General features: G+C 47.2%; 1 protein-coding gene across 1 annotated transcript in view; it reads right to left on the bottom strand.

Moving 5' to 3' along the window:
* The window catches only part of GPD1L (glycerol-3-phosphate dehydrogenase 1 like), a 57,996-nt gene that overhangs the window by 12,811 nt on the left and 17,253 nt on the right, over window positions 1-27,932 (bottom strand). The window contains exons 3-5 of the mRNA XM_004018202.6: window positions 15,759-15,899; window positions 14,139-14,277; window positions 6,766-6,878 (exon numbers count right to left, since the gene is read on the bottom strand). Of these exons, the coding sequence (XP_004018251.3) occupies window positions 6,766-6,878; window positions 14,139-14,277; window positions 15,759-15,899 (393 nt within the window). The remainder of the gene's footprint in view (window positions 1-6,765; window positions 6,879-14,138; window positions 14,278-15,758; window positions 15,900-27,932) is intronic.

Genomic DNA, 27,932 nt, shown 5'->3' with positions numbered 1-27,932 from the left:
TTTGGGCCCAGCCCTGGGTGTGCCCCGGCTTCTGGTCTCTGCCCAGGGTCCCCTCTAAAAGGTCCGGCTGTTCCATCTCAAGTTGGCGGCGCTGAGGAATGTTCCCAGTTTGCTATCGGCCTCTCTCCAGTTCCTTCCCTCTGCCTCTCCTCTCACCTCTGCCCACGGTGTTGCCGGATGCCAAGCGTGCCTGGCCAGGGGTCAGCCTCCCCGCCCATGGCTGCACACACAGCGGCTGCTTGGGGCTGGAAGCTGCCGCCCGGGGGTCTGTGACCCTCAGACGGCACTGCCCGTGGCACCTTTCCCGCCACGGCAGCCCGACGGAGGAGGCCACGTGAGACGTGAGAACTACGGGCGCGACTTCCAGAGGGCCTCCGGTCCCCAGTCTGCTTGGCTGCTGCGTGACCCTGGGATACTCACGCCACCTCTCTGAGCCTTCCTGGTCTTGGTTGTTAAATTGGGGGCTTGGGTAAGAGCTCTCAAGGCCCTTCTGGGGGTGGCATTCCTCCAGGGAAGCTGGCTCAGGTGTGGCCCTGCCCTGGGACTGCAGACAGCAGGACGGCCCTGGGGCAGCAGAGAAACCTAAGGACGTGCAGCGGGACTGACCGCAGAAGCCACGAGGGAGAGCCCACCGAATGGGTTATGGAAGTTACCACGGCAACGTGCCCAGGCCTAGGTCCCAAATGGTCAGACGGCTACGACGGCTCTCTGATGCCTCTTGGGCTGGGCCCCTGGCGTCCCCCCTTCCCTCATGACACAACCCATTCTGGGGGTCACTTGACAAACCAGCTCCAGCCAACGTGTATGGACTGGAGGGGAGATAGCAGGGACTTCCTTCCAACAAGGGGTTCCTGTACTCAGAGGAGAGAAAGACTATTTACAAAGTGCCTACAGTGAACCCACCAGGCCACCGCCCATGCGGTCTCATCTGAATTCTCACTGGCAACCCCAGAGGAGCCTGGTGGGCTGCATTCCACAGGGTTGCAAAGAGTCAGACACAACTGAGTGACCAACACTACACTTTAGCTGGTTCACAGGGTCAACAGCTTGCCAAGAACATCCCTCTGGTGACTGACATAGTCGGGACATGCCCCCAGGGCCTGGCTCCACAAGCCCCCTGTTCCCCTGACTCTGTTCCTTCCACAGTGTGGCCACCGTGGCCTGGCCATTCCCACCCATCTTGGGGTCCGAGAGACCTTCCTGAGACACCCCTGCAACCAGATATCAAAGAGAACTGGCCCTGGGAACTCCTTGATGGTCCATCCAGTGGTTAGGACTTGGTGCTATCACTGCTGGGGCCTGGGTTCAATTCCCGGTTGGAGAACTAAGATCTTGCATGCTGTGTGGCAGGATTGGAAAAAAAATAAGTATTGAAAAAAAAAAAAAAAAAAGGACTGCCTCCAGGCCTGCAGAGAGACTTAGGAGGTAAAAGGGGGAGGCCTGGGAGGACAAAAGATTTATGGGAAAGAATAGTAAAAATAACAACAGCTTTCCTTAATGAACTGTTTCTAAGTGCTTCCTATATTATTAACTCATTTAATCTTCACAACATTCCTACAAGGCAGGTTCTGTTACTATGTATAATGTGAGGTGAGGACCCTTGGGCACCTGGGGTAAAGTAGCTCACCCAAGGTCCCACAGTCAGGACCAGTCAGGAGCTGGGTTTCGAACCCTGACAGCCTGGCTCCATCATCTCTCCTGGGAGCAGATCACATGAGGCTGCTCCAGCCAGCAAGTGAACACACAGTGGGGCTGGGACAGCAAGATCTGAACTTTCTAACAGGAAGAGGGGACCCCAATCAACAGGAAATACTGAGGTGAAGGGGTGAGCTCTTGGTCACTGGAGGCACCCAAGGAGGAGCTGTATGGATGAGCCCTTAGCTGCCAAGCAGTGCTTCTGACCTTCTGTGTCACTCTGCTCAGAGAAAAGGCAGAGGAGAGTGCCCCCCTACTGTGGTCTGGGGGCACACAGGTAGGGACCACTTCCCAGTTTCCCCTGGACGTCTGACCTCCCCACCTCGGGGAGCAGCGGGCTACTGCAGAGTCAACCCGTCCCTCCTCAGGGGACTCAGGGCCAGCTTAATCACCTTACGATGGATCTTGAAATCTTCCCTCTCCCCCACCACTTATCACTGTCCAAAGAAAAATAAACACACTGAGGCAGTCAGATCGTGTGTGAATAGCACCCAAGCAGATGTCCTCTGAGATCGCTCAGCGGTGAAATTTATCATTATCCGCTGTACATTCAAATCTGCTTTAGACTATTCTGGAGCTAAAAATACCATGATTTTCAGAAGACAGACGTGCTGAAGCCCTGGCTCATTTCCCGGGGGATGGCAACACTCAGAGGCAGTCTTCCCGACGTGTTGTCTTTGCAATCCTGCGTCACAGCGGGTCGAGGGGCTCACTGTCTTTCGTTCCCACCCAAACTGTAAAACTGGAGGAGCAGCCCATGCTACCTGCAGGCTATGCAAACACTCCCATGCCCTCGGAAGAACTGCCCCACTGAAACCCAAGTCAGATTTTCTGAGTCCATCGGACTCTCCCCAAGGCCACCTTCAAGTGCATCTAACCTAGAGGAAACCTGCAGAGTGGAGGCTAACCAACTGCAGGCAAGGTACCACCTGTGGTTTGCAGGTCAAGCCCCGAGTAAGGTCACCCATCTGAGACGTCCAGGAGGTCCAAGGTCAAGTCCACACTCAGCCCCACAGGTTGGGCACCCTGACGAGATGTACATGTTTGATATCTGCTCATCCAGCAGACTGGCCACTAGACCTTGAGACTCATGAAAGACTCATGTGACTACTGAGTCTGAAATGGTGCTACTGTGACTCTGACACAGAATTTTGAATTTTTAAAAAAAGTTTTAATTTGCATGTAAATGAAAACAGCCACATAGGCTACTGGGTGCTAGCTGGAGCCCCGGCTAGAGACTCGGTACCAGACTGTGACCCACAGCACATTCATCACAGCTAAAGGCCTGAAGGAAACCCGCACACCCTACAGCTAGGGTGGTGAGCCTCAGCACAGACAGCCCTGCAGAGAACACCATGCACCTGTGGCAGAAGTGATGGGTGTCTCTCCCAAAACACTCTCCTCTTCTAGAGCCTGAGTCCTTGATTTTCAGGCAAGTGTATTTTTCCCAGGCAGGTGGAAAAATTCTCAACCTCCCTTGCAGCAGGGAGTACAATTAAGTACTAACTGCCTATTAAGATGAAGCCAGGTCTTCCCTGGCAGTCAGTGGTTATTAAGACTCTGTCTTCCCTTGCAGGGGGTGTGGGTTCAATCCCTGGTCAGGGAGCTAAGACTCCACATGCCAGAGGGTATGGCCAAAAAAATTAAAAATAAAGCCAAATGTTACACTGCAACTCCCCAGAATGCCTCAAAAGACAGCTGCCACATGCCCTTTGTCTTTGTTTCTTTTTCCATCCTGTTGCTTGGAAGGCAGATGTGATGGGTGGAGCCCTGGTCACTATCTTAGAACATGAGGACAAGGGTCATCTCTCATGAGCTGGAGGAAGCCTGGGTCCCTGAGAATTTTGTGGAGTGGAGTTTTCATATGGAATTAGGATTTCTGCACAAGAAAGAAAGTTCTACCTTGTTCAGTCCCTATTATTTTGGGTCTCTGTTAATGAAACAATCTTGATAAACCATTTATTAAAAATAACAGGTTGAGCTAAATACTTATGATTTTTATACTTTTCTGTATGAAGAACATCTTAAAACTTACATTAAAAATACACCCCAAGGGAAAGAAGCCAGACACAGAGGAGTACATACTGTATATGTGTATTATAAAAATTCTGCAGTGAACAAAAACAGATTGGTGGCTGCTGGTTTGGGAGGGAGGAGTAAAGTGTAAAGACACTGATGGAGTTGCCCGGGGTGATGGAAATGTTCTGTATTGGAGTGATGATGTTCAGGGTGTATATACCCAACTGTTAAAACCTACTGTATCATGTATTTAATCAACACAGTTTAATGTACATGGATTATACTTAAATAAGTTCAATTCAGTCACTCAGTCGTGTCTGACTCTTTCCGACCCCACGGACTGCAGCACACCAGGCCTCCCTATATAAAGGTGATATTTAAAAAAGAATACTCACTTACCAATTGGGAGATTAATGTAGCTAAGAGATGAAGGACATTCTGAAGGGTGTAAGATGCACTGGTACAAAATGATTTCATATAATTCCTTTGACTGTTCCTTTTCTTTCAACATTGTAGGGAGCTGTTATCTTTCTTTCTCTTCCCGCCCCACCTTGCCCTTTTTTTTTTCTTTTTTGGTAACTCAAATGCCCTCACGTTTTTAGGCACGAAAAAAGTGTACTTAAAAATTTTTTTAGAATAGAGATGACTAAAGGTTGTTAATGTGAAAAAAGTAAAACATCCAAAAAAGAATGATTGTATGTGTACAACTGACTCACTTTGCTGTTTAGCAGAAATAAATACAACACTATAAACCAACTATAGTTCAAACAAATTTTTTTAAAGGTAAAACAAACTACTTGAACAGTAAGATGCACTTTTTGTTTTAAAAGGGGGAACATGCACATACTTGTGCTTGCTAAAAAGACTGGAAGGATAGACAGCAAGCATTAACAGCAATTATCTCAGGATGTGGAGCTCATCAGTCATTTTCACTTTCTTCTCTACGCCTCTCTGTAGTATGGGAGAATACTACAGAGAGGTATAATCAGGAAGAAAACAAAACTATTCATTATGTAATCAAGGAAAAACAGGCCCATGTGCCCTTGCTGGGGCAGGCTCTAACAAGAGAGGACTTAATTTCATTCAACCGCCTGGACATAAATAGGAAAAGTCAGGTCATCCAGAGTAACCAAAGAACCCTGGACTGATTCTTCAAACCCGCGTTCACATTCCGACTGGGCTAGTATTTGCTACATTTGAGTCATTCACTTTTTGGCACTCTGCCTCCTTATTGATCCGATGGGATGGTTAGCCTCAGTTACTGCCCAAGAACCTGCCTCTCAGTTTTTACAGCTCCCAGCTCTGATGCAGGCTGGCAGGAATGATGGTAAACACTCCTGGTTGAAAGGAAAGCTAGGGGCAGGATGATAAATGGTCCTCAATCCCTATCTACCTCTGCCCTCAACGAACCACTCTGTCACGGTAGCAGGAGGCTTCCTGCCAACAGAACTGAAAAGCCGTGCCCAGTTCAGAAGCAGGGCCAGCAAGTGGTTCCACCCGGAGAAGCTTCTCCAGGGCCCTCAATCTAGACTCTTTCTTCTCTCCCACCCTCTTCCCCTGCACCTTTGTTCTGGGTGGGTTTTCATAGCTTCTCCATCCACCACCCAAAATAACCCAGTCACTTCACGACAGTTTTGGAGCACATAGGCCGTGCTGAGCAGTGAGACCGCCCATTAGTTTAATGAAGGACTATTAAAAACGCATAAAAATCTCACCCGACAATAATAAAGAATGCAGCAAAGCCAGCATCTTCAATGTATAACAGGCTGCGTGCAACGTGAGAGTTCCCTGCCAGCATTCGGAAAGATGAACGTGGGCTGCCTGGGAGCCCAAGTCTCTTGTTGGCTTCAATTTTTAAAACTCTCATTGTATGGAGAAGTGACTACCCATACACACGCGACATTAAGTGGTTTTAAATTATGACTAGAAGAAAAGACGCACAATTTGCAGACAGCATGAGGAGGTGCCCTGTGGATGGGTCTCCCTGCCTTCTTTTGATCTTTGCAATTTTCACCTGACAAAGTCAGGCGAATGTCAGATTAATTTCCTTCCCTCAGTGCTCAAATTCCTGAAAAGTAGCTTCTGCTACAGAAGAAATGACTCAAAAGTGACTCAAAAGGGTTATTCTTTCACAGGGAAGCTCTGTATTTTTCCTTGTTTTTGAGATGGCAGCTAAGGCAGCTCTTCTTCCAAGAGGAGAATGTTCAGAAGTTACAGCCCATTGTCAGTTCAGAGAGGAACCCCAGTCATGACTTTCAAGATTTCTTTTTTCATGTGGACCATTTTTAACATTTTTATTGCATTTGTTACAATATTGCTCCTGTTGCTTATTTTTTGTTTTTTTTTTGGCTGCAAGGCATACGGGATCTTAGCTCTCCGACCAGGGAACCAGCCTGTACCCCCTGCAGTAGGAGAAGTCTTAACCACTGGACCACTAGGAAATGCCCCTGACCACAACTTTTAAAGGCAGAGGGTTACACGTCAGGAGCTCAAGTCCAAACGTGGAAATTTCCCTTGACTCTCTCAAGTCACTAGCCAACAGAAGCTGCCTCGTTAATCTGATCTTTCCCCTTTACAGGCAAAGATTAAGCTATTCTTAGAAAAATCTGCCAGTAGCAGAGTGAAAACAACAACCAAGCATACGGTCAAACCAACAGATCCTCCAGAGCGACCAAGCTCCTCTTCCTGCTCAAGACAACACGCAGGGGAAATGTAGGAATTATAGAATACTTGGCTCCCAGGTAAGACTCTACAATCAGAGTATGCCCCTGGCTGTCCAAACGCTCATGCCGTCCACTTCCCAGAGAACAAACTAGCTCACTGCTCCCGGATTTACAAACAGAAGCCCACCATGACTGCGAGAGGAAATCTAACCACCCGGGAAAGGCTGGGGCCGAGCAGGAAGTGACGGACAAGGCTGCCAACTCACTGTTCTCCCCAGAAGTAGGAGTGCAGAACACAGAGCTCATTCTTAGAATGGGGCGCAAGGATGCCTGCAGGGGCCCTGCGCGAGGTCGCCACGTGCATGCAGAAACGACAGGGCTGCCTTACCTTCAGGGCACCACACAGTTCAACCGTGTCGGCGTCATCCACCACTGTAATTCGAAAATTTGGAGTCTGTAGGAGTTCTTTGAAGAGAAGGCCGTTCTCCATGATCTTGCTGCCTATTGAAAGGTTAGGAAAAAAAAAAGGAAATTAATAATGGCCTCTCATCTTAACTTTCGCATCTAACACAGTTTAAAGTGAGTTTTGGACTTCCCTGTGGTCCTGTGTTAAGACTCTGTGCGCTCAATGCAGGGGGCACAGCTCCATTCCTGGCTGGGGAACTAAGATCCCCCCATGCCCTGGGGTGAGACCCAAAATTTTAAAAAAAGGTTTTTTAAGCCAATAAAAAATCTTTTTAAAAGACCTTTTTCTCATTACAAAGGTGACAATACGTTCCTGATGGGAAATTTCATAAAGTCACAGGACTAGACATAGAAAATTAAAATATTCCACAATCCCACCACAGATAAAATCAACAATTTGGCATCTATCTTCAAATTACCAAACTTGAAATATACATAGTTTTCCTCAATTGCGAACATAACATGGATTCCACAATCAGCTTTCTCCCATTTATGGCAGGAATAGTTTTCAGTGATATCCTGCATTTTCCACATTATTTTGTTAATAAATGGCTGCTTTGTATTTTATTGCATACATGCATTATATTTTATCCAAGTGTCTTTCTATTGTTTGAGATCTAAAATTGTTGCAACTTTTTGCTACCATAAACACTTACAGGCTCCCTCCACAGGAAGCACCTCCCTTTCCAACAATGTGAGGCCTAACCTCCAACCTGCCTGGATTCAGCGGATGAGACAATTTCCCCACCCTTCGGGCTCAGTCACATGACTGGCTTTGGTGAAGATGAAGTGTTAGCTGCTCAGTCGTGTAGATTCTTTGCGACCCATGGACTTAGCCTGCCAGGCTCCTCTGTCCATGGAATTCTCCAGGCAAGAATACTGGAGTGGGTAGTCATTCCCTTCTCCAGGGGATCTTCCTGACTCAGGGATTGAACCCGAGTCTTCTGCATTGTGGACGGATTCTTTACCACCTGAGCCAGTTACGTGACTGGCTTTGGCTAATGGGACCGGACCTGACACAGCAGAATTTGAAGCCCATTTGTGCAACAGCAGGGCCGGTTCCCATGTCCACCTGCCTTCACTGTGGGAACACACCCCAGCTGGCCTGCTGGACCCCACAGGAAGGTAAGACCGGAGCACAGCACTGCCTCCCAGGGGACCAAAGATGTGTCAGCTGTGCTTATTCTGGATGCCACTAAGAATTCAGGATTATTTGTTACGTAGCATCACTATGGCAACAGAGAACGGATACAGCATCAACAAACATGTTCAGGGACTCAATTGGTGGAGGATGGAAATGCATTCAAGGGCTCCTTATTTCTGCTCCCCACTGGGGCCATGCCTGGAATGATGTGGAGGATCGGTACTTTTCACATGTTACTTTTCTATTTATAGAGACTTTCAGTTCAAAACAAAACTAAAACTTCACACATAGAGCCTGATGTGAGATCTGCTCTGGTTGGTGGGGTGTGGGGTGGCGCTCAGCTCCAGAAATCAGGGTGATAAAATTCGCCAGCTTGGTCCTGGCTCCCTCGTCATGCTCTCCACACAGAGCTGGCAGAAAGCTCCCCCAGGGACCATGGCACTTGGGTTCTTCCAGCCTTGAGTTTCCTGAGCCTGTTTCCCAAGCTTGTCTGCACATTACAATCACTGGGAGATCTTTAAAAACACCAAAGGTCAGCCACACCCCAGCATCCATTAAATCACAAGCTCTGGGGTCAAGCAGGTATCACTGATTTTTAACGTTCTCCTAGTGACATCAATGGGCAGACAAGTTTGAAAACCTCTGATGTGATCTCTAACCTCATGAGTAAAACACTATGGCCCATTCAGCACTGTCATGAGGTTAAGTAAGAATGAGGTGTGGAAAATGCCTATTAGTTACAACAAGCATGCAAAGGTCTATATAATCACAACAGGATGGTGATATTTATGTGCCTATGATTGATTTGCCCCACTCACACACAGGAGGCCCCAAAGAGGTTTACTGAGTTGCCCTCGGTCATACAGCTAGTAAGAGGCAGAGCCCAAATCTAACCCAGATGCTCTGGCTCCAGGATCTAGATGACCTCTCTCTATGCTATGCTCCACTCAGGGGGAAGGAAGAGAGGAGCAACAGACAGACATTACGGTTAGAGCCACAGGCGTCCACTGCAGGAAAAAACAGCAGGATGTTCAACAAAGTACACTCAGAAGCTATATCATATCAAAATGACCAGGGGAGCCCTTCCCCAGTGGTCCGGTGGTTAAAATTCCACCTTTCCAATCGACAGGGTGTGGGTTTGATCCCTGGCCGGGGAACTAAGATCCTGCACGCCAAAAAATAAAGCAAACAAAGTTCAGAGACAAGAGAGGATGGGAAACAGATGAATAAGGCTACCCAGCAGTTAATCATTGCTAAAGACGGGCAGTGTGGGGTCCTAATACAGTTCTCTCTACTTTTGTTTGGTTTAAGGACATATGCCATCATAAAATGTTTAAGATAGCTACACGGGATACTTAGAAACATTTTCTATTCTACAGGCCATTGCTATGATGTCATTTAGCTGAATGCTCGTTCATCCAAATACTAGAACCCCCTCTGTTTGCGCAAACTGTCCTCTTCCTTTGATAAACAGCCCTCCAGACCAGCAGCGCCGACTCGTCACCTGGGCTGGGTAAGCCAGCCCCAGGGCCCCACCATGATGCAGTTACTGTCTTTCTCTTCTGTCCCGCACCGTGGGCCCTGCCAGGTGCCTGCAACCCGAAGGGGGCTCACCAGCAGCACAGAGAGGCCCCCACTCCCTCCACTAAGCTACTTGGATTGAGCCAGCAGCAGCTCCGAGTAACCGGACCTGTGGAGGGGAGACGAGCATTCTCCATCTGCCACTGACACAAGGTGGCGTCTGCTGGTGCCTCTGTGCTGCAAATTACGCACGGGGTTCATGAGAGAGGTGAGCTTGATTTAAAGGAGCCTTACATTCTCTCAAAGGCACCTTTTGTTTATTCTATTCTCCTCCATTATGGTCTATTACAGGATATTGACTCTAGTTCCCCATGCTACATAGTAGGACCTTGTTGTTTACCAGTTTTATATAATAGCGTGTATATGCTGACCCCAACCTCCCAGCTTATCCCTTCCGCACCCCTCTTTTCCCTTTGGTAACCATTGTTTTCTATGTCCGTGAGTCTGTTTTCATTTTATAAATAACTTCACTGTGTCATATTTTAGACTCTACATGTAAGTGATATCAAATGATATTTCTCTTTCTCTGTCCAACTTCACTTGGTATGAACCTCTCGGTCCAATCATGTTGCTGCAAATGGCATCAAATGTTGACCCTTTAAAATTTTTAATCTTGTAAGTCATGGGTAAGAAAACATTGATCATATTATTATTACCAGTCTGAGGCAGTAATGAGGCAAGAAGGGACCCAGGACATGTGATCCAGAACAGGGAATGCCCATCGGCCGTGTGGAAGGGCTTGTCAAACTCACTATGAACCAAGAGACAGGAAAATCCCCCTTCTCTTCCACACCAAATTTTGGAGATAATCAGCCTATTTAATAAGACTCCCTCACATCCCACGTCTCGGTCCATAATTCTCTGCTGTTTGTGTGCTAAGAAGCTCCTTCCACAAAGAAGGGGCTTATGTATCCTTGACATTCAGCACCACCACTGATACAGAACAGACTGTGAACAGTATTTGCAGGCTGAGCAGACATCTCAAACTCCGTGCAGTCATTCCCACAAAGGGGGCTCCCACCACCAGGGGGCACCAGGGCTCACAGTGCCTGTTTGACCCACGTCCCGGGTTACTTTCACGGCCCGGGATCCAGACCAGGATCCTGAACTGCACTTAGTAGCCAGGTCCCTCTAGATTTCTCTTTTAGACTTGCAATGTCTCCTATGACACTGACATTTTTCAAGAGTGTGGGCCAGTTGTGGGACTTCCCTGGCGGTCAGCTGGTTAAGACTCTGGGCTTCCAAATGCAGGGGGCGAGGGTTTGACCCTTGGCTGGGAAACTAAGATCTCATATGTCACAAGGTGCTGCCCCCCCAAAAAACACTGTGGGCCAGTTGTTTTCTACCATGTCCCTTCCTTTGGCCTTGTCTAATACTTCCTGTTGATTAAATTCAGGTTACATAAGAAAATTTAGAAAATATCACTTTCCTGTTCTATCTCACTTTGAGTATTTTATCTAATTTAATTCAGATCACTCTTGCCAGTCATGGTCCAACCCACAGAAGGCAGCAGAAACAATGCGTAAACAGAAGCCAGAGAAACAGATGTGACTTCTGTGCGTTTGTCTGTCTTTACAAAGTAAAAAAGCCTGATGCACCCAAATGGGAGCTTTCCTATAACAAGGCTAAGGGGCAGGCAGAAATCCTAGCCAAAATCTATCAGCTTAAATTTGGAGATGAAGTCTGTCTCAACCCTACAGAATGACTGGGGTTAACTGGCCAATCCCAACCAAATAACTAGCAAATTGATTACGAGCAAATAGGATTAAGCTGGAAAAAGTAGCTAATAATTATTTTTGAAAAATTAAAGTGATTACATAACAGTTTCACAGGCTACATTAAAATCATAGATGAATAAAAGAACTAAAAGAATAGAATAAAGAAAAGAATAAAACCTAGTACAGCCTAGCATACATATGCAATTTTCTTTTTTTAATGGAAGGATACTTAGGAACTACCGACAGTGATTTCCTTTGAGAAGAGGGAGTAGGTCTTAATTCCAATTCCATACCTTCTTGTATTGTTTGAATTTTCTTTAGTGCTTAGCTGCTTCAGTAGTGTCCAACTCTTTCGTGACCCTGTAGACTGTAACCCACCAAGCACCTCTGTCCATGGGATTCTCCAGGCTAAGAATACTGGAGAGGGTTGCCGTGCCCTCCTCCAGGGGATGTGCCTGACCCAGGGCTGGAATCCAGGTCTCCTGAGTCTCCTGCGTTGGAAGGCAGGTAATTCACCACTAGCACCACCTGGGAAGCCCCTGAATTTTCTTAGCTGTGCTTATTGCTTTTATAAAGATCAACCTGGGTAATGCTATTATGGGTCATTTTGTTTCCTTTCTTTTACCATTTGTGACACCTCTGCTCTCCAAAATTATTATTACACACACACACACACACACACACACACACACACACACACACACACCCCTAAGTGCCCAGATATATGGGACTGTCAATGAAATGCTATGCAGCTATAAAGATATATGCTGACTGAAGTAAATGAAGCAACTGCAACCATAGTTCAGCACAAGTAGAAAAAAATAACGAAAATTAAATGAAACTTGGAATGGTTTTTCTAAATCAGCGAAAGACAAATATCATATGATATCACTTATATGTGGAATCTAAAAAAAGAATACAAACAAACTTATTTACAAAACAGAAGCAGAGTCACAGACATAGAAAACAAAGCAATGGTGTATGGGGAGGGGATACATTAGGTGATTGAGTAGGGCCTAGACACACTGTTACATATATAATAGGTAACTGACAAGAACCTATTATATAGCATAAGGAACACTACTCTGTACTCTGTAATGACCTGTATGGGAAAAGAATCTACAGAAGAGTGGATATAAATAAGTGATTTACTCTGCTGAACAGTAGAAATGAACACAACACTGTAAATCAATTATACTCTAATAAAAATTAAAAATCAATGTGCTGTGCTAAGTTGCCTCAGTCGTGTCCGATTCTTTGTGACCCTATGGACTAGAGCCGGCCAGGCTGCCCTGTCCATGGAATTCTCCAGGCAAGAATTCTGGAGTGGGTTGCCATGCCCTCCTCCAGGGGATCTTCCCAACCCAAGGACTGAACCCATGTCTCTTACACCTCCTGCATTAGCAGGTAGGTTCTTTACTAGTGCCGCCTGGGAAGCCCCTAAAATAACTAAGTTTTAAGAAACGGATTTCTTTTGATTATCTCTGTGGCCCATGGTAATCAGGTAATGTCTGTACAATTACAAATAAAAGAGAAAAATTAAAAAAATTAAAAATGTCCTAACTTACATGCAGGCATAAAAACATTTTCCCATCCATCCCATCTTACTCAAGAGAGCCTGATCTCTCCCAGAGTTTCCTTTCATGAAGCTGCCAAGGAGAAATGACTCCCATCACCAGCGTATTTGATAAGAGTGGAAGTTAAGTCCTGGAGTGGTAGATAAACTTAAATACACCCTGCAAAGCATTCTATGACCCCTATAACATGGTATGTGGGCACTTAGGAATTCTGAAGCCCTTTTTAAAAGAAACAGACATGTTCACAACACTGATGTGTAAGAATAGAAAGGGCTTTCTGTTTCAGGAACCAGGAGACCCAAGTTCTTGTCTGGGTTCTATATTAGCTGCGTGATCTTGGGGCAGGGAGCTTACTCTCTGAGCCTTGGCTTATTCCTTTGGAAAGCGGGGGTCACTCCCATCAATTTCTAGATCTCCGAGGCATCCAATGAGGCTCCAGACACTGGCATTTATGAGTAAAGAAAAGCTACGTTTCCCTTGGACTGCACCAGACCAGTCAATTGTAAAGGAAATCAACCCTGAATATTCATTGGAAGGACTGATGCTGAAGCTCCAAAACGCTGGCTACCTGATGCAAAGAACCGATTCACTGGAAAAACTCCTGATGCTGGGAAAGACTGAAGGTGAAAGGAGAAAGGGGGAGCATAGGATGACATGGTTAGATAGCATCACTGACTCAATGGACATGAACCTGAGCAAACTCTGGGAAATATTGGAGGATAGAGGAGTCTGGTGTGCTGCAGTCCAGGGAGTCACAAAGTTGGACATGACTTGCTTTCCCTGACCCCCACAACCTTCATGCAAGGAGGCAGCTGTCTACAAGCCAGGAAGAGAGCCCTCACCATAGAAAAGTGTTGGCTCAACCCTGATCTTGGACTTTCTAGCCTTCAGAACTGTAAGAAATAAATTACGGTTGTTTAAAGAGAAAGAAAAAGAGAAAAGCTGGGTTTCTAAGGCCTAGGGAGCTCCAGCATGGACATAACCATCTGCCTCTTGGTACAAGCAGGCACCCTTGCGTTTTTGTGAACAACCTCGATGATGCACTACTGGACTGTGGTGAGCCACATGGTCTCCTTGGCTTTACGTTCACTCCAGAGTTTGCAGAAACGCTTCATGCCCACAGAAAAGCCTCCTAAGATAAAATTTCCACCCCACTGAATGCCCACCCCAGGAATGTTAAGGGAGCAGGGAAGAGTTCACTGCGGACAATTCCAGAAATGGAATATGTGCCTGTTAAGACACACAATGTAATGTCCCTTTCCCCAGCGGCCCTCACCGATGGTGGTCTCGCAGAACTTGCCGGCGGCCACCTCGTTGGCAATGTTAGCTCCCATCAGCACGCTGATGTCAATGCCCATCTTCTCTCGGATGATGTCAGAAATGAGCTTCAGCCCCTCAGGACCCTCGTCTATGCCCTGCAAGGACGTCAGTGGGTTAGACGAAAAGAAACCCCCAAGGACAAGAGGCTGGAGACTGCTGCTTTATAAGTCATCTAGATTCAGACCTCCAGTGGCGTAGGCAACTGAAAAATCTCGTTTCTAAACAGACACAGCGTGCATGTACCATTTAAAGAGTAACACATAAAGTGAAAATGAACAACGTCACCATCCAGGCTGAGAAAAAGAACATGACGGACACCACTGAAGTCCTCTGGGTCCATTCCCAAGTTCACCCTTCTCCCTACTAGTGCTTCCTGGTCCCCGCCAGGGTGAACCCCTATCCTCAGCGCCATTTATGCCCTGTTCCCCTGTTTTTCTTGTTCATTTTGTCACATGAAACTATCCCTATACAGTGTGTTATAGCACTATGCCTGTTTTTGAAAGCCTGTAAATGAAACGGCGCCTCTCATCTGTGATGTGCCGCTTGGTGCTATATCATTATTTGGGAGATTCACCCATGTGGCCGCATGAACGTTCTAGTTCACTCCTGCATAGCTTCCCATCATTCATTTTTCCATCCTATCAGTGACTGACATTTGAAGTGTGCTTGCTTTCCTAAACATCCACCTACAAACAGAGTCTCTCAAGAAGGTTCTTAACCTTTGTTACAACACGGACCTGCCCCTGGCAGTCTGGTGAAGTTTATGGATTCATTCGCAGACTCCATATGCATAAAGCGAAATACAAGATTACTCAGCAAGGCAATTATTTTGAAATACAGTTATCAAATATTAAAAAAAAAAACCCTACATTTGTGACAAAGTAATATATGTATTTTCTTATTCCAATTATAAAAAGGTGCCATAGCAGGTCGAATTACTATAATTCCCAAGTAGTTGGGAATAAATGGTATCTTGAGATATCTGAAGCCATTGTAAGGTAACATGAAAATACCTATAATTTGTATCCACCACAGGGTCAAGGTCCTGCTAACATACTGTCACTGAAACTCTGGCTTGTGGCCTACATTCACAAGTCAAGGAGATGCTCATTTCAGTTAGAGGTTAAAATAAATAAAAATGCAACTCCATCCCCATATTTAGGTCCATGAACCTCCTGAATTCTGTATGTGGGCCTCTGGGGATGGTTTGTGGACTTCTGGTTAAAAATGTCCTCTCCAGGGAATAAATCCAGGAGTGGGAAATTAAAGATGATCAACTTCGCAGCCAATGTAAACCACGTGAGATTTCCTGGGCAAGGGCGGAGCCCCGTGTGATAGACAGGAAGTTCTTTTCTTGCAGGAGCCCAGCACTGTGAACCCCTCCAGATAGGAAGCAGCCCTTCGTAAACCTGAGTAAAGCGAGGCTCAGGAGGGTACGTGTGGTTTTGATTCCCTTCCAGGCATCCTTAAAAAACAAACCCAAAGCAGCCATCCCCTCCCCTCAGCTCCTTTTCCCCAGCAGATGAAAGAGGTACGGAAGTTTCCAGGAGCCCGGCGTGGCGAGGGGCCGCCTCACCTTGATGAGGGTGATGCCCAGGGCATCCTTCGGCACCCTCCCCGTGATCTCGTCGCAGATCCGGTGGATGAACTGGTGGGGGATGACAAACACCAGCAGGTCTGCGTCCTGCACGGCCTCGCCAAGGTTCGCAACAGCAACCTGCCAGGGCAAGGGTGACATGCTTACTTCCGGCCTGAAACACACCTGTCCAAGCCACACATGTGCTGCCCGGGCATCAGCTGCTGCCACTGCGCACAGGAACAGTCAGGTCAGTGCACGGGTGTGCCACCTTCCCCGCTCTGCAACCCAAGCCGGCAGTGCCCTCCCGTCTTCCCCAGCCCGGTTCTGCTTTCCTTAAAATGGGGTTGTAACCATCCTGCTTGGTGGTTCTCTAGTGTTCCCCAACCCCCCGCCGATTTCTGCCCTTCTCTGTTCCCAGGAGGCTGCGCTCTAGGTGCTGTTTCCCTGGCACCCTTGCCCTCTGCCTTCCAGGTGGCCTCAGCCCAAGGCCGGCGCTGCCAGGAGCTCCAAGGTGGGAGGAGAACCAGGTCAGGGCGTGTAACTGTTCCTGGGGCCACTGCTGCCTGGCTCGCAGGGGTGCTGGCCTGGGCTCCCGTCTAGAGCCCCACTTCCTGACCTGATCTGTGGCAGACCCCGTTCACACCTCTAAGCACGGCACTGGTCTGTCCCCTTGCCCTTTCAGGGGGGGCTGTGGCTTCCTCCCGCTGCTAATCTCTGGCCACTTCCCGAGCCCTTCTGGTTCCCTCAACTCTGCCTACGCCTGTCAACAGCCCCACACTAAGCATTTCTATGTGAGTACTTCTGAGAGCACCGTTGTGAAGAACAAAATGACACAGAACAGAGTCTGTCACTTGACAGGCCCTGAATAAATGTCAGCTATTCTGATGGTTACCCTCCAGAGAAGTACAAAGACGGGTTTTCGAATTTCACATGGGCAGGACTTCCCTGGTGGTCAGTGGTTAAGACTCTGTGCTCCCAATGCAGGGGACGAGGGCATGGGTTCCATCTCTGGTGGGGAAAATCCCATATGCAGCGTGGCAAAGCCCAGCCCACCCCCACCAGAAAAAAAATAAATAAATAACATGGGCAGAGAAACACAGAGGCAGAGGTGAGGGCACCGATTATGGACATGGGGGCATATGATCTCTAGCAGAGACTGCCCCTTGTTGCCCAATGTCCGTTCTCCCCTTCTTCCTCAGCAAGAGAACCCCAGTTTGGGGTAAGGCTCATACCTGCCAGGAAAGAAAGCTACACTTCAAGCTTCCCTTGCAGCTAGGTGCCTTGTGTGATAAAGCTCTGACCAATGGCGCAAATGTGCTTATGGTTTCTGGGAGATGTCCTTGAATTCCTCTTTTGGCCAGAAAAATGCTGAAGAGATGGCTGGAGTTTGGGCAGCCATCTTGGACTAAGGAGGAAACCTGTGCTGAGATAGTGGAACAGAGTCCCTGTCACCATGCTGAGTCATTAATTATGATGAACGTCCTTTACATAAGAGAAAAAAAGTGCAAGCGTTTCCTTTGCTTAGGTTACCACTACCTTAGGGTTTCTGTCATATGCATTTGAACCTAAGACTTCCCTGGTGGCTCAGATGGTAAAGCGTCTGCCTACAATGCGGGAGACCTGGGTTTGATCCCTGGGTTGGGAAGATCTCCTGGAGAAGGAAATGGCAACCCACTCCAGTACTCTTGCCTGGAAAATTCCATGGAAGGAGAAGCCTGGTAGGCTACAGTCCACGGGGTCACAAAGAGTTGGAAACAACTGAGCAACTTCAATGTTCAATGTTGTAGCTGACACAGTTTCGATTAAACATTCCTGGTTCCCCAAATGAAGGAAATTGGATGTGGGTTCTTCTCTGAGGAAGTGCTATCTGCCACAGGAACATCATTCAGAATGGATAAGCCTCCTAGGAAATCTAGTGTGGGAGTTGTGATGGAGGTGCCAACTCCTCGATAAAATTTCTTTTCCCCTTTCTCCATAACTGCAGAGCTGCAAGCTGGTCCCTGTGCATTTCCCAGCAGCCTTGCAGATATGCAAGGTCAAGGACCAAGTTCCCATCAGTGGAATGAGAGATGGAGCAGTGCATACCACTTAAGATCCAGAGTCCTTCAAACAGGGGCTGCTTCCGCCACACTTTCCCTTCTCCACTTTTGTGCTATTTGAAAACCCAAGTGGGACCAAGAATAACGGTGTGAAGCAAAGCTGCTGGACTGCTGTTATGTGAGAGGGAAATAAATCTTTGTTCTTTAAATTACATTAGTGTGTTTTTTACAGCTTAGTCTAGTCTCTTAACTAATGCATGTGCAAGAGTTACTACCTCACTCAATCAATTCCCCAAGAAAATCTACCTGGCATTTCACTCACCACTCTCTTTGGCTGGTATGGAAGACCTGTAATTTACCACCTAGCCTCCATTCTCTTTCTTTCTGGCAAAAATGCCTCTAAATTTCATTTCAAAAGCTACTGCTTCGCCACTTCAACTATGTAGTTTGGGTGGAAATGCCCACCCCACCCCCTCCATGAATGGTCTTTTTAAGTTATTCAGGTCAATGGACAAACAAAACGATGGGAACCAATGTTTGCTTGGGTTTCTGAGAAACAGTTGCTTCTTTACTCTTGTGCACCAGCTACTGTGTCTTTCCTTGATTAGTAGGGAATAATGGTGCAAGGTCTGGAACACTTGCAGCCATTTTACAAATGTGAGGGGCAGAACCTAGACCTGCCAAGGGGCTCCAGTGTGAATGAAGGCAGAGTAGAGAAACAGGAAAAAAAAAAAAAAAAACACACACACACACAAAAAAACAGGGCCTTGTTGATATTACTTAATCTACTGTTTTAGGCTGCACCTGAAACCGGCCCTACCTGAATTTTCAGTCACATGACCCAAAACATCAGCTTAAGCTGACTTGAACAGCAACGCAGAGTCGTCCCCATAGAACGACTAAACTCATAACCTGAAGCTTAGCACTTCTCTCTTTATTCACACACCCAAGGTGGAGGGAAACCTGCCTTCCTCTTCAGAGGGGCTTCTCCTGTTTGCTAATCTAGGCTAGGTGGTAAGGATTTCCTTGGCATCTGGATATTTCGCCCCCTCCAAAAAGAGCAGTTTCTTATTCTAAGCCATCAACCTTGATGCCTAACCACAATTGCTGTCTGCCTCTTGTTGACAAGGCTCATTATGCTCTTAGATATTTGCCTGTGGTCCCAACCAGTCTCCGCCCCCCAGCCCTCCTTAGAACTCGGACCCCCCCACTCCCCCTGGGGTTACTGGCCTCACTTAGGCAGGGATTTCTGTTCTTGACCCCCTTCTCACACAGAGCCTGGCAGCCTGAATTTTAATGAAAACCTTTCTTCTCTAGACCTATTGTTTCTTCACTTCCCCATCCACCTCCCTGCCCCCGCAGCCCCGGGAAAACACACACCCTTTTTCTCTTCAGGGCATTTCCTGACCTAGTAAGATGTAAAAGACACCAGAACCAGAGAAAAGATGGAAAAGATGAACATTTGCGTCGCATGTCAGCAACTGATCAGCTATGGGACCTGCACAGACGACTCCTGTTCACTAAGCACAGTCACCCTGGCTACTGAACGAGATAACAATCACTCTTCTGGGACTTCGCGGTGGTACAATGGTTAAGAATCTGCTTCCAGTGCAGGGGACCCGGGTCTGATTCCTGGTCAAGGAACTGAGATCCCACATGCTGTAGCGCAACTAAAGATCCTGCATGTCTAAACTAAGACCCAACACTGCCAAGTAAATACTTAAAAAAAAAAAAATCACCTTTCCTAGGGTGAGACGGGGAGGGAGGTGGGAGGTAGGTACAAGAGGGACGGTTTATATGTATACTTACGGCTGATTCATGTTGATGTACGGTAGAAACTGTAAAGCAATTATTTTCAATTAAAAATAAAGTTAATTATTAAAAAACCCATCACAATATTGTAATTATCCTCCAATTAAATATTTTTAAAAATCACCTTTCCTACCAGCTATTTCACAGAGCACTTTCAAATTAATATAGATAATAGCACTCTGCAGTGATATGAAATACGTGAGAGACATTACTCATCAGAAAAATCCACTGGCCTATCAATTCTTAACCTTTAAGGCATCAGCCCACGCTATGTCCTCTGTGACGGCGAAACACTCCCATGGAAGCTGCCAGCTGGCCCGGGATTTCTTCCCATCTTTTCCGATTCCTTTTTCAACAAATCAAAGAAGACTGCAGCTGGCTGGGCGTGTCGGGTCTCTGGGACAATGTGCCTGGGGACTCCCTCAAGCACACACACATGTCCTTCCATTGTCCTTGTCCGAGCACTAAGGGTTTAACCCACAGAAGCAACATGTGACCCAAGCTGTGTTTATACGGTGCACACGGCTGTCATTCCTGCTACACAGAGTCAAAACAAGCTCTCCTCAACAAACACAATAAATTGAATATCCTCTTTCAGAATGACAGCTTTAGCTAAGCCTCTATCCTATCTTTTACTCTGAGCCAAATCAGGACACTGCTTTGGAAACGCTGACCTATTTCACGGGCCTCCTGCCAAAATCTTCCTGAGGGTGTCCACCACTAAAGGTTCCCGAAATGCTTTGAGCAAGACTATTCAGAGCAAACGGGCTTGCCTGTCATTGGCCAGGAGGGCAGGAAACCCAATTAGAATGAAGGCATCACGGCTGGTCCATCTGATGCCCAGTCTTTCAGGAATCCAGGGCTCTTGGTTCATGTTAATAAAAATGTTTAAAAACTAATAATAAATAAAATAAAGTCATTTAAAACAGAGCCAATAAGGGCTTCCCTAGTGGTCTGGGGGTTAAGAATTTGCCTGTCAATGCCAGGGACGTGAGTTTGATTCTGGGTCCGGGAAGATCTACAGGCCACAGAGCAACTAAGCCTGTGCACCAGAACTTCTGAGTCCACACTGTATAGCCCGAGAGCCCCAGTTACTGAAGGCCGCATGCCTAGAGCCTAGAGCCTGTGCTCTCCAAGAGAAGCCCCTGCTCTCCGCAACTAGAGAAAGCCCGTATGCAGCAGCAAAGACCCAGCACAACCAAACATAAAAGCAAATAAATAAACCTTTAAAACAGAGCCAGTCAAGTCTATGGGCCCAGCCGGAAGGTTCTTCTCTTCCCCCCTGGGATAGCTACCACTGTGCAGCCCGTGGGCCCAGTTCCACCACCAGTTAAGTACCTGGGCACCCCAGGCAACTCGCCCACATTGTTGAGGGGACGAGCATTTAGATCAAACACAGCAGCATGAGTAATGTAGATAGCAAAGCAGAGCTGCCACACAGCAGAGGCTCGAAAATATTACTCCAGTTCTCCTAAGCTCAGCTTGGGCCGAGATGAAGTGAAATTCACGTCCTTGGCTCCAGAATGATGGCGCGCCATCCTTGGCATCAGAAAAATGATCCTCAAGTACAGGCAACTTGATCTGAGGATTCCTTTTTGTTGTTGCTGTTTGTTCACAGATTTTTGATGTGGACCATTTTTCCAGTATTGTTTTTGTTACAATATTGTTTCTGTTTTATAGTTTGGATTTTGGGCTGTGAGTTACGTGGGATCTTATCTCCCCAACCAGGGGTCAAACCTGCACCCTCTGCAATGGGAGGTGGAGTCTTATCCACTGGACCACCGGGGAAGCCCCTCTCAAGATTTTTATATAAACATACCACTTTAGTAAGTGAGGTTGCCTCCAGAAGGAAAAAAATAGAAAGCTGCTTATCATGTAGATCAGCAGGGCCCAAGGTGTGGTTCAGCATTCCCACCACCCAGCACCCCCATCACCCAGGAACTTGTTAAAAATGCAAATACCTGGACCTCCCCTGAGACCCAGTGACTCAGAAACTCTAGAGGTGGATCCACTGATCCCTGGTAAACTCTCTACGTAGTTCTGAGGAACACTTCAGTTTGAGAAACACCAACGAAGATGAATCCTCTAAGGAAAATAAAAAAGCTAAACCCAGGGAGGAAAGAGTTGATGCAGTTGCTTCTACTAAACTGATATTCTAATCTTCAGAAGCCTTAAAGCTAAAATTAATAGGCAAAATCACAACCGTATTACCCAAAAGTCAATGGTCATTTTTTAAAAAATTATCCTGGCCGAACCTTCTATCCCATGGGACACCACCTAAACCACTGAAACGAAACTGCCCAGTCTAGTTGGTTCTCCTGATCCACTTGCACTGTCCCTGGCACTCAATCAGACCACAAACCACACCCGGCACTACTCCAGGAGCTGAAGACATATCGGTGAATGGAGGCCTGTGCAAGGAACAAATCCAGCAAGTTAGCAACAAAGGAAAATATCTCAGTTGGATTTCAAAGCTTAAAATGGTTATGCTTCAAAGGATAGCATCAAGGAAGTGAAAACTCACAAAATGAGAATATACTTCTACACTATATACTTGAAAATGGATTTGCATCTAATAAATACCCCTTGCAACTCAATAATAAAAAGACAACTCAATTTTTAAAAATGGGGTTTTTAAAAAAACATTTCCCCAAGGAAGACATAAATATGTCCAATAAGCACATGAAAAGATGACTAATATCGTAAGCCATCAGGCAAATGAAAATCAAAACAACAATGGAGATGCCACCTCAACCTAACCCTAACCCAGAAAGTTAGTTAGCTAAGGGGCTTCCCTGGTAGTCTAGTAACTAAGACTCTGCACTCTCAATGCAGGCGGCTCAGAGTTCAATCCTTAGTCAGGGAACTAGATCCCACATGCTGTAACTAAGAGTTCACATGCCACAGCTAAAGATCCCACATGCTTCAACTGAGACTCTGCAGAGCCCAATAAATACAGTATTAAAAAAAAATGTTAGATAATAACAAGAGTTGGTGAGGATGTGGAGAAATTGGAACCCTCATACAATACACTGGTGCAACCACTTTGAAAAAGTCTGGCAAGAGTTCCTCAAAAAGTTAAAGTTTCTATATGACCCAGCAACTGTACTCCTAGGTATTAAGCTCCAAAGAACCAAAAACATGTTCACACAAAACACTTTACACAAACATTCCCAGCAATACTATTCGTAATAGCCAAAAAGTGGAGACAATCCAAATGTCCACCAACCAGTGAGTAAATAGGCAAAACATGGTACATCCGTAAGACGGAACACTGGCCAGCCACAAAAAGGAGTGAAGTACTGATTCGGGACCCAGCACGGATAACCCTGAAAACATTATGCTAAGTGAAAGAAACCAGGCACAGAAGGTGAGGTATTTATGGTGACATTTACATGAAAAGTCCAGAACCGGCAAATGGCAAGACAGAAAGTAGGTTAGTGGTTGCTTAGGGCTGGGGATAGGAGGAAGAAGGAGGTGACTGCTAAAGGATATGAGGTTTCTCTGTAAGGTGATGAAATATTCTAAAATCAATTGCAGCGGTAGTTGCCCAGTTTTGTGAATATACATAGAAAGCACTGAATTGGAACATCTGTGTAAAGTGTTTTGTGTGAACAAGTTTTACCTTCTTCTGAGTATAAACCTAGAGGATAGTCGCTGGGTCATATGACAGCTTTAACCTCTTAAATGGTACACTTTAAGGGGCAAACTGTATGCCTGAGAATTAGATCTCAGTAAAGCTGTTTTTGAAAAAGAAGCGGCGAGGTTTAGAAGACACAAGAGGAGAGCTGTGACAACTACAGTTCACAGAAGATGCGGCGATGATCAATCCCGGTGTCACACTGAGGGTGGTGAAAGCTGAACCGAGGCAGAAGAGCTCTCTACCCGGGCGAGCTCTAAGCACAGGCCCTGGAAAGATGGCTCTAACAAAGGACCAACACTGTTTATCCTGCAGTGACAGGAAGTAAGAAATGTTCCTCCATGCGAGTCTCAGGGGAAATCACAAACCCAGTCGGCCCCAGATTTTAGTGAGAAGTTGATGACCTGGTGAGGACCTTGCTACAGAAGCTTCCCCTGTGGAGGGGTCACGCGGTAAGCACATGATGACCTGGAGAAGGGTCAGGCGGGCAGCAGTCTGGGGCCCCCAGCAAGGAAGACCCCCCGTCTCAACCAGCAAGCGGCAGACGTCATAAATAACACTGCCATGTGGATGATATGCGGCAAGTCTCTCCTGCTTGAATCCTCAAGACAGAAGTGAGTAAAGCCGGCTTTTAGCTCTGGATGGACATTCATCGAGTCAATTAAGCTTATGTCTGACTTTTTATCTGAAACAACCATTGGTCTTGTCTAACACTGCTACTGCTACTGCTAAGTCGCTTCAGTCATGTCCGACTCTGTGCGACCCCAGAGACGGCAGCCCACCAGGCTCCCCCGTCCCTGGGATTCTCCAGGCAAGAACAGTGGAGCGGGTTGCCCTGTCCTTCTCCAGTGCATGAAAGTGAAAAGTGAAAGTGGAGTCGTTCAGTCGTGACCGACTCTTCGCAACCCCATGGACTACAGCCCCCACCAGGCTCCTCGGCCCATGGGATTTTCCAGGCAAGAGTACTGGAGTGGGGTGCCATTGCCTTCTCCGTGTCTAACACTAGTTCATGTTTTACATGGCCAAATGAGGTATTTGAAAAACTCTGGAAAAAAAACCAAAATTTTTAAAAACCCGATAGAAACAAAGCCGTAGTTTTGTAACAGATTCTCAACACTCAACAATTTATGTGGACCATCTCATTCACTCCTGGCAACAGCCCATCTTACCAGGAGGAGCAGGGCTGCCCAGACTCATTCAGAGTCGGCCCTCAACTTCATCACTGCTCAACTTTTAAAATCACTTATGAGACATTTTGTGTGTGTGCATGCATGCTCTGTCGTGTCCAACTCTTTGGGACCCTACAGACTGTGTAGCCCACCAGGCTCCTCTGTCCATGGGATTACCCAGGCAAGAATACTAGAGTGGGCTGCCACGCCTTCCTCCAGGGAATCTTCCCCACCCAGGGATCAGACCCGAGTCTCCCACGTCAATCACCTGCATTGGCAGGTGGACTCTTTACCACTGTGCCCCCTGGGAACCCCACATTATAAGACATTTCATACATACAAATGCTGGAATCCGGAAAGCCTAAACAAGAAACAAAGAAGCAAATGCCAGTGTACCTTTGGCCGGCTTAAGAAATAAAACTTTTCAATACCGTCTGTGTCCTGCACCAAGGGCCAGCAAGGGTGTGGAAGGATGTGAGTTCTCAGACCCTGCTGGGGGCGTGGAGATGGACACAGGGAGGAAGGGGGCAGGGCACAGCCTTTAAAAGAAGGACAAAGCTATTAAGGATACAACATAAACTGGTTAGAACTGACTAACACCGACCAGGTCCAAGATGACAGAATATTCCACTTCTGGTAGACCTTAGCCTCATTACACACTCATTATAACACATTCAGTTCAGTTCAGTCGCTCAGTAGTGTCCGACTCTTTGCGACCCCATGAATCGCAGCACGCCAGGCCTCCCTGTCCATCACCAACTCCCGGAGTTCACTCAGACTCGCGTCCATCAAGTCAGTGATAGCATCCAGCCATCTCATCCTCGGTCGTCCCCTTCTTCTCCTGCCCCCAATCCCTCCTAGCATCGAAGTCTTTTCCAATGAGTCAACTCTTCGCATCAGGTGGCCAAAGTACTGGAGTTTCAGCTTTAGCATCATTCCTTCCAAAGAAATCCCAGGGCTGATCTCCTTCAGAATGGACTGGTTGGATCTCCTTGCAGTCCAAGGGACTCTCAAGTCTTCTCCAACACCACAGTTCAAAAGCATCAATTCTTTGGCGCTCAGCCTTCTTCACAGTCCAACTCTCACATCCATACATGACCACAGGAAAAACCATAGCCTTGACTAGATGGACCTTAGTTGGCAAAGTAAAGTCTCGGCTTTTGAATATGCTGTCTAGATTAGCATATGCTAAATAACATGCCCACAGACACCCAACAGTTGTGATGACAGTCCTGATGTGCTCAGTTGCTCAGGCATGTCTGACCCCTAGTGACCCCATGGACTGCCAGACTTCTCTGTCCACAGGATTCTCCAGGCAAGAATACTGGAGTGGGTTTCCATTTCCCCGCCAGGGGGTCTTCCTGACACACGGATGGAACCCGCATCTCCTGTGACTCCTGCACTGGCAGGGAGATTTTTTGCCACCTGACAGTCCTGAGGCTACCCATAAAAGGCCCCAAAGTGGGCAGTGCCCCAATTCATGGAAATTCCTGCCCCTTCTCCCCCAAAGTGCTAGAATAATCCTTCGACTCATTAGCCTATGAAATTACCCAGCCCATAAAAACCAACCACCCCCGTACTTCGGGGCCATTTGCCTTCTGAGCAGGCCCAGATGGCCCACACTCAGCGTGGGAGTGGACGTCTCTCTAAACGCATCCCCTTCTTATCTATCCCTTTGTCTCTCACTGAGTTCCTTCTGCACCGAGACATAAAGAACCTGAACTTCAGTAAGTCCTGAGAGCAGGTATATGATCTTCATGAAAGGACAGAGGGTTCAGTCCCAATCTGGGTTTCAGCTGGGTTCAAGTTCTCATCTGAGTTGTATGGTTTCACACCCAGGCTGGAAACCAGTGGCGTGACCTGGAAGATTACAGGCTGCACTGGCTGTGACCTTGCGATACGCACCTCAGACGTGAATAAGGCCGTTCCCGGGAGCACTGTCTGCAACAGCAAAGCAAATGACCAGAGGCCATACAAACGTCCAGTCCATGGACCAGATACACTCACTGTCACAAGGCTACAACCTTCTAGGAGCAGAGAGCTCCTCCCTCGTCCACACCTGGGCACATGGGCTAGGCTTTGGGGGATGTGGTTTTTGGCTCCCTCTCCGCCTCCTGCCCCCCTGATCTCCATGCAGACAGTGAACACCTAGCAGATTCATCTCCCGCTGTGTTTGCTGAGCACCTTGCTGGGCATCATGGGAGAACAAAACCCCAGCAGGTCAGGTGCACACACCTGGGGCAGGTGGGGTACAGAGGGTGCAGACGGAGCTGGCTCAGAGCACAGTGAAGAGCCCACTAAGGAAGCATGCGGTCTACAGAAGGGAAGGAGCGGTGGATCCCGACACGGATGAGAAGGGACGCTCGGAGGACCAGTCTGCCCCAAGCAAGGTTAGACACGACCTCAGAGGCCTTCCAGGGCCGTGGGAACAGTGCCATCAGATAGTTGGGCAACTTCACTGCTCAGCTCGGAACCCTAGGGAACCGCCCTCTCCCCACCCACAGCACCAGGAGGAACCCCAGGGAAACGCTGCCTGCAGGGACACAGGGAATCCAGTCATCGCTGTCTAGAAGCCATGACTCAGCAGGCCTGCCAGCCGACAGCTCCGTGACCAGGGCAAGTTCATTAACCTCTCTGAGCTCCGGCTTCTTCCGCTGTAAAATCAGAAGCATCATCATAATACGAAAACTAATGGCACCATCCTAAGAGGGTCACTGGGAACATTCAGTGAGACTGTAAGGAGAGCGTAGGAGGTCCCCACGAAAGGAAAACCAGGCATGGCTCTCTTGACAGAAGAGAAGCCATCTCTGGCCTAAGCCACTCTGGGACCTAAGCCTGGCTTGCCCTGAACAGTAATAAAGGATCTTAAGGGAGCAAAAAGACAAACTTACCAGAGGACAGAATAACAATAGCAAAGATACCAAATCAGTTGTAATGACTCCCAGTTAGAATAGCCTAAAGCTCTGTCTTAAGTGTTTTGAAGGATTTAAACCCATCTTAGGCACTCCACCTCCAGATCAACTAGACCCTAAGGAATGATGAGGTTGACCTTCTCTGACCTTCATGATTTCATTCCACTGAAGCTTGGACTCACTATGTCTAACACCCAAGCCCCTGTGTGAATATGCGTGTTCTCTTATATTATAGCGTCCACAGTTTTGCTGTTGGGGAGGCTCTGCTTTGGGAAAGACCCCTGAGGTTCTCCTTACTTGATGCAAATAATAAATCCTTCCTTTTCCCTTGACACCTACCAAGAAGCGATCTCAATTTTCAGGTAACCAATATGATAAATGTGAACTACTTCCCAGAGCACTTGATGCCAAAGCCATCTATAGCCAAAGCCCATCGGCAGTCCTCGGTGAGAAGGACTGCATCTCCAAACTTGCTGGCATTCATCAGCCTACAAATCTGCCTCCCCGGCCAGGAGTCAGACAGCCATATGGGCTGGCTTTCATGTTCTTTCTTTCTTTTTTGGGTCTGCAGCTTATGGCATCCAGGATCCTAGTTCCCT

The sequence above is a fragment of the Ovis aries genome, chromosome 19 (genome assembly GCF_016772045.2).
Source record: "Ovis aries strain OAR_USU_Benz2616 breed Rambouillet chromosome 19, ARS-UI_Ramb_v3.0, whole genome shotgun sequence".
Classification (NCBI taxonomy): Eukaryota; Metazoa; Chordata; class Mammalia; order Artiodactyla; family Bovidae; genus Ovis; species Ovis aries.
The sequence above is the reverse complement of the archived record's forward strand: the minus strand, read 5'-3'. Positions and strand labels throughout refer to the sequence as shown.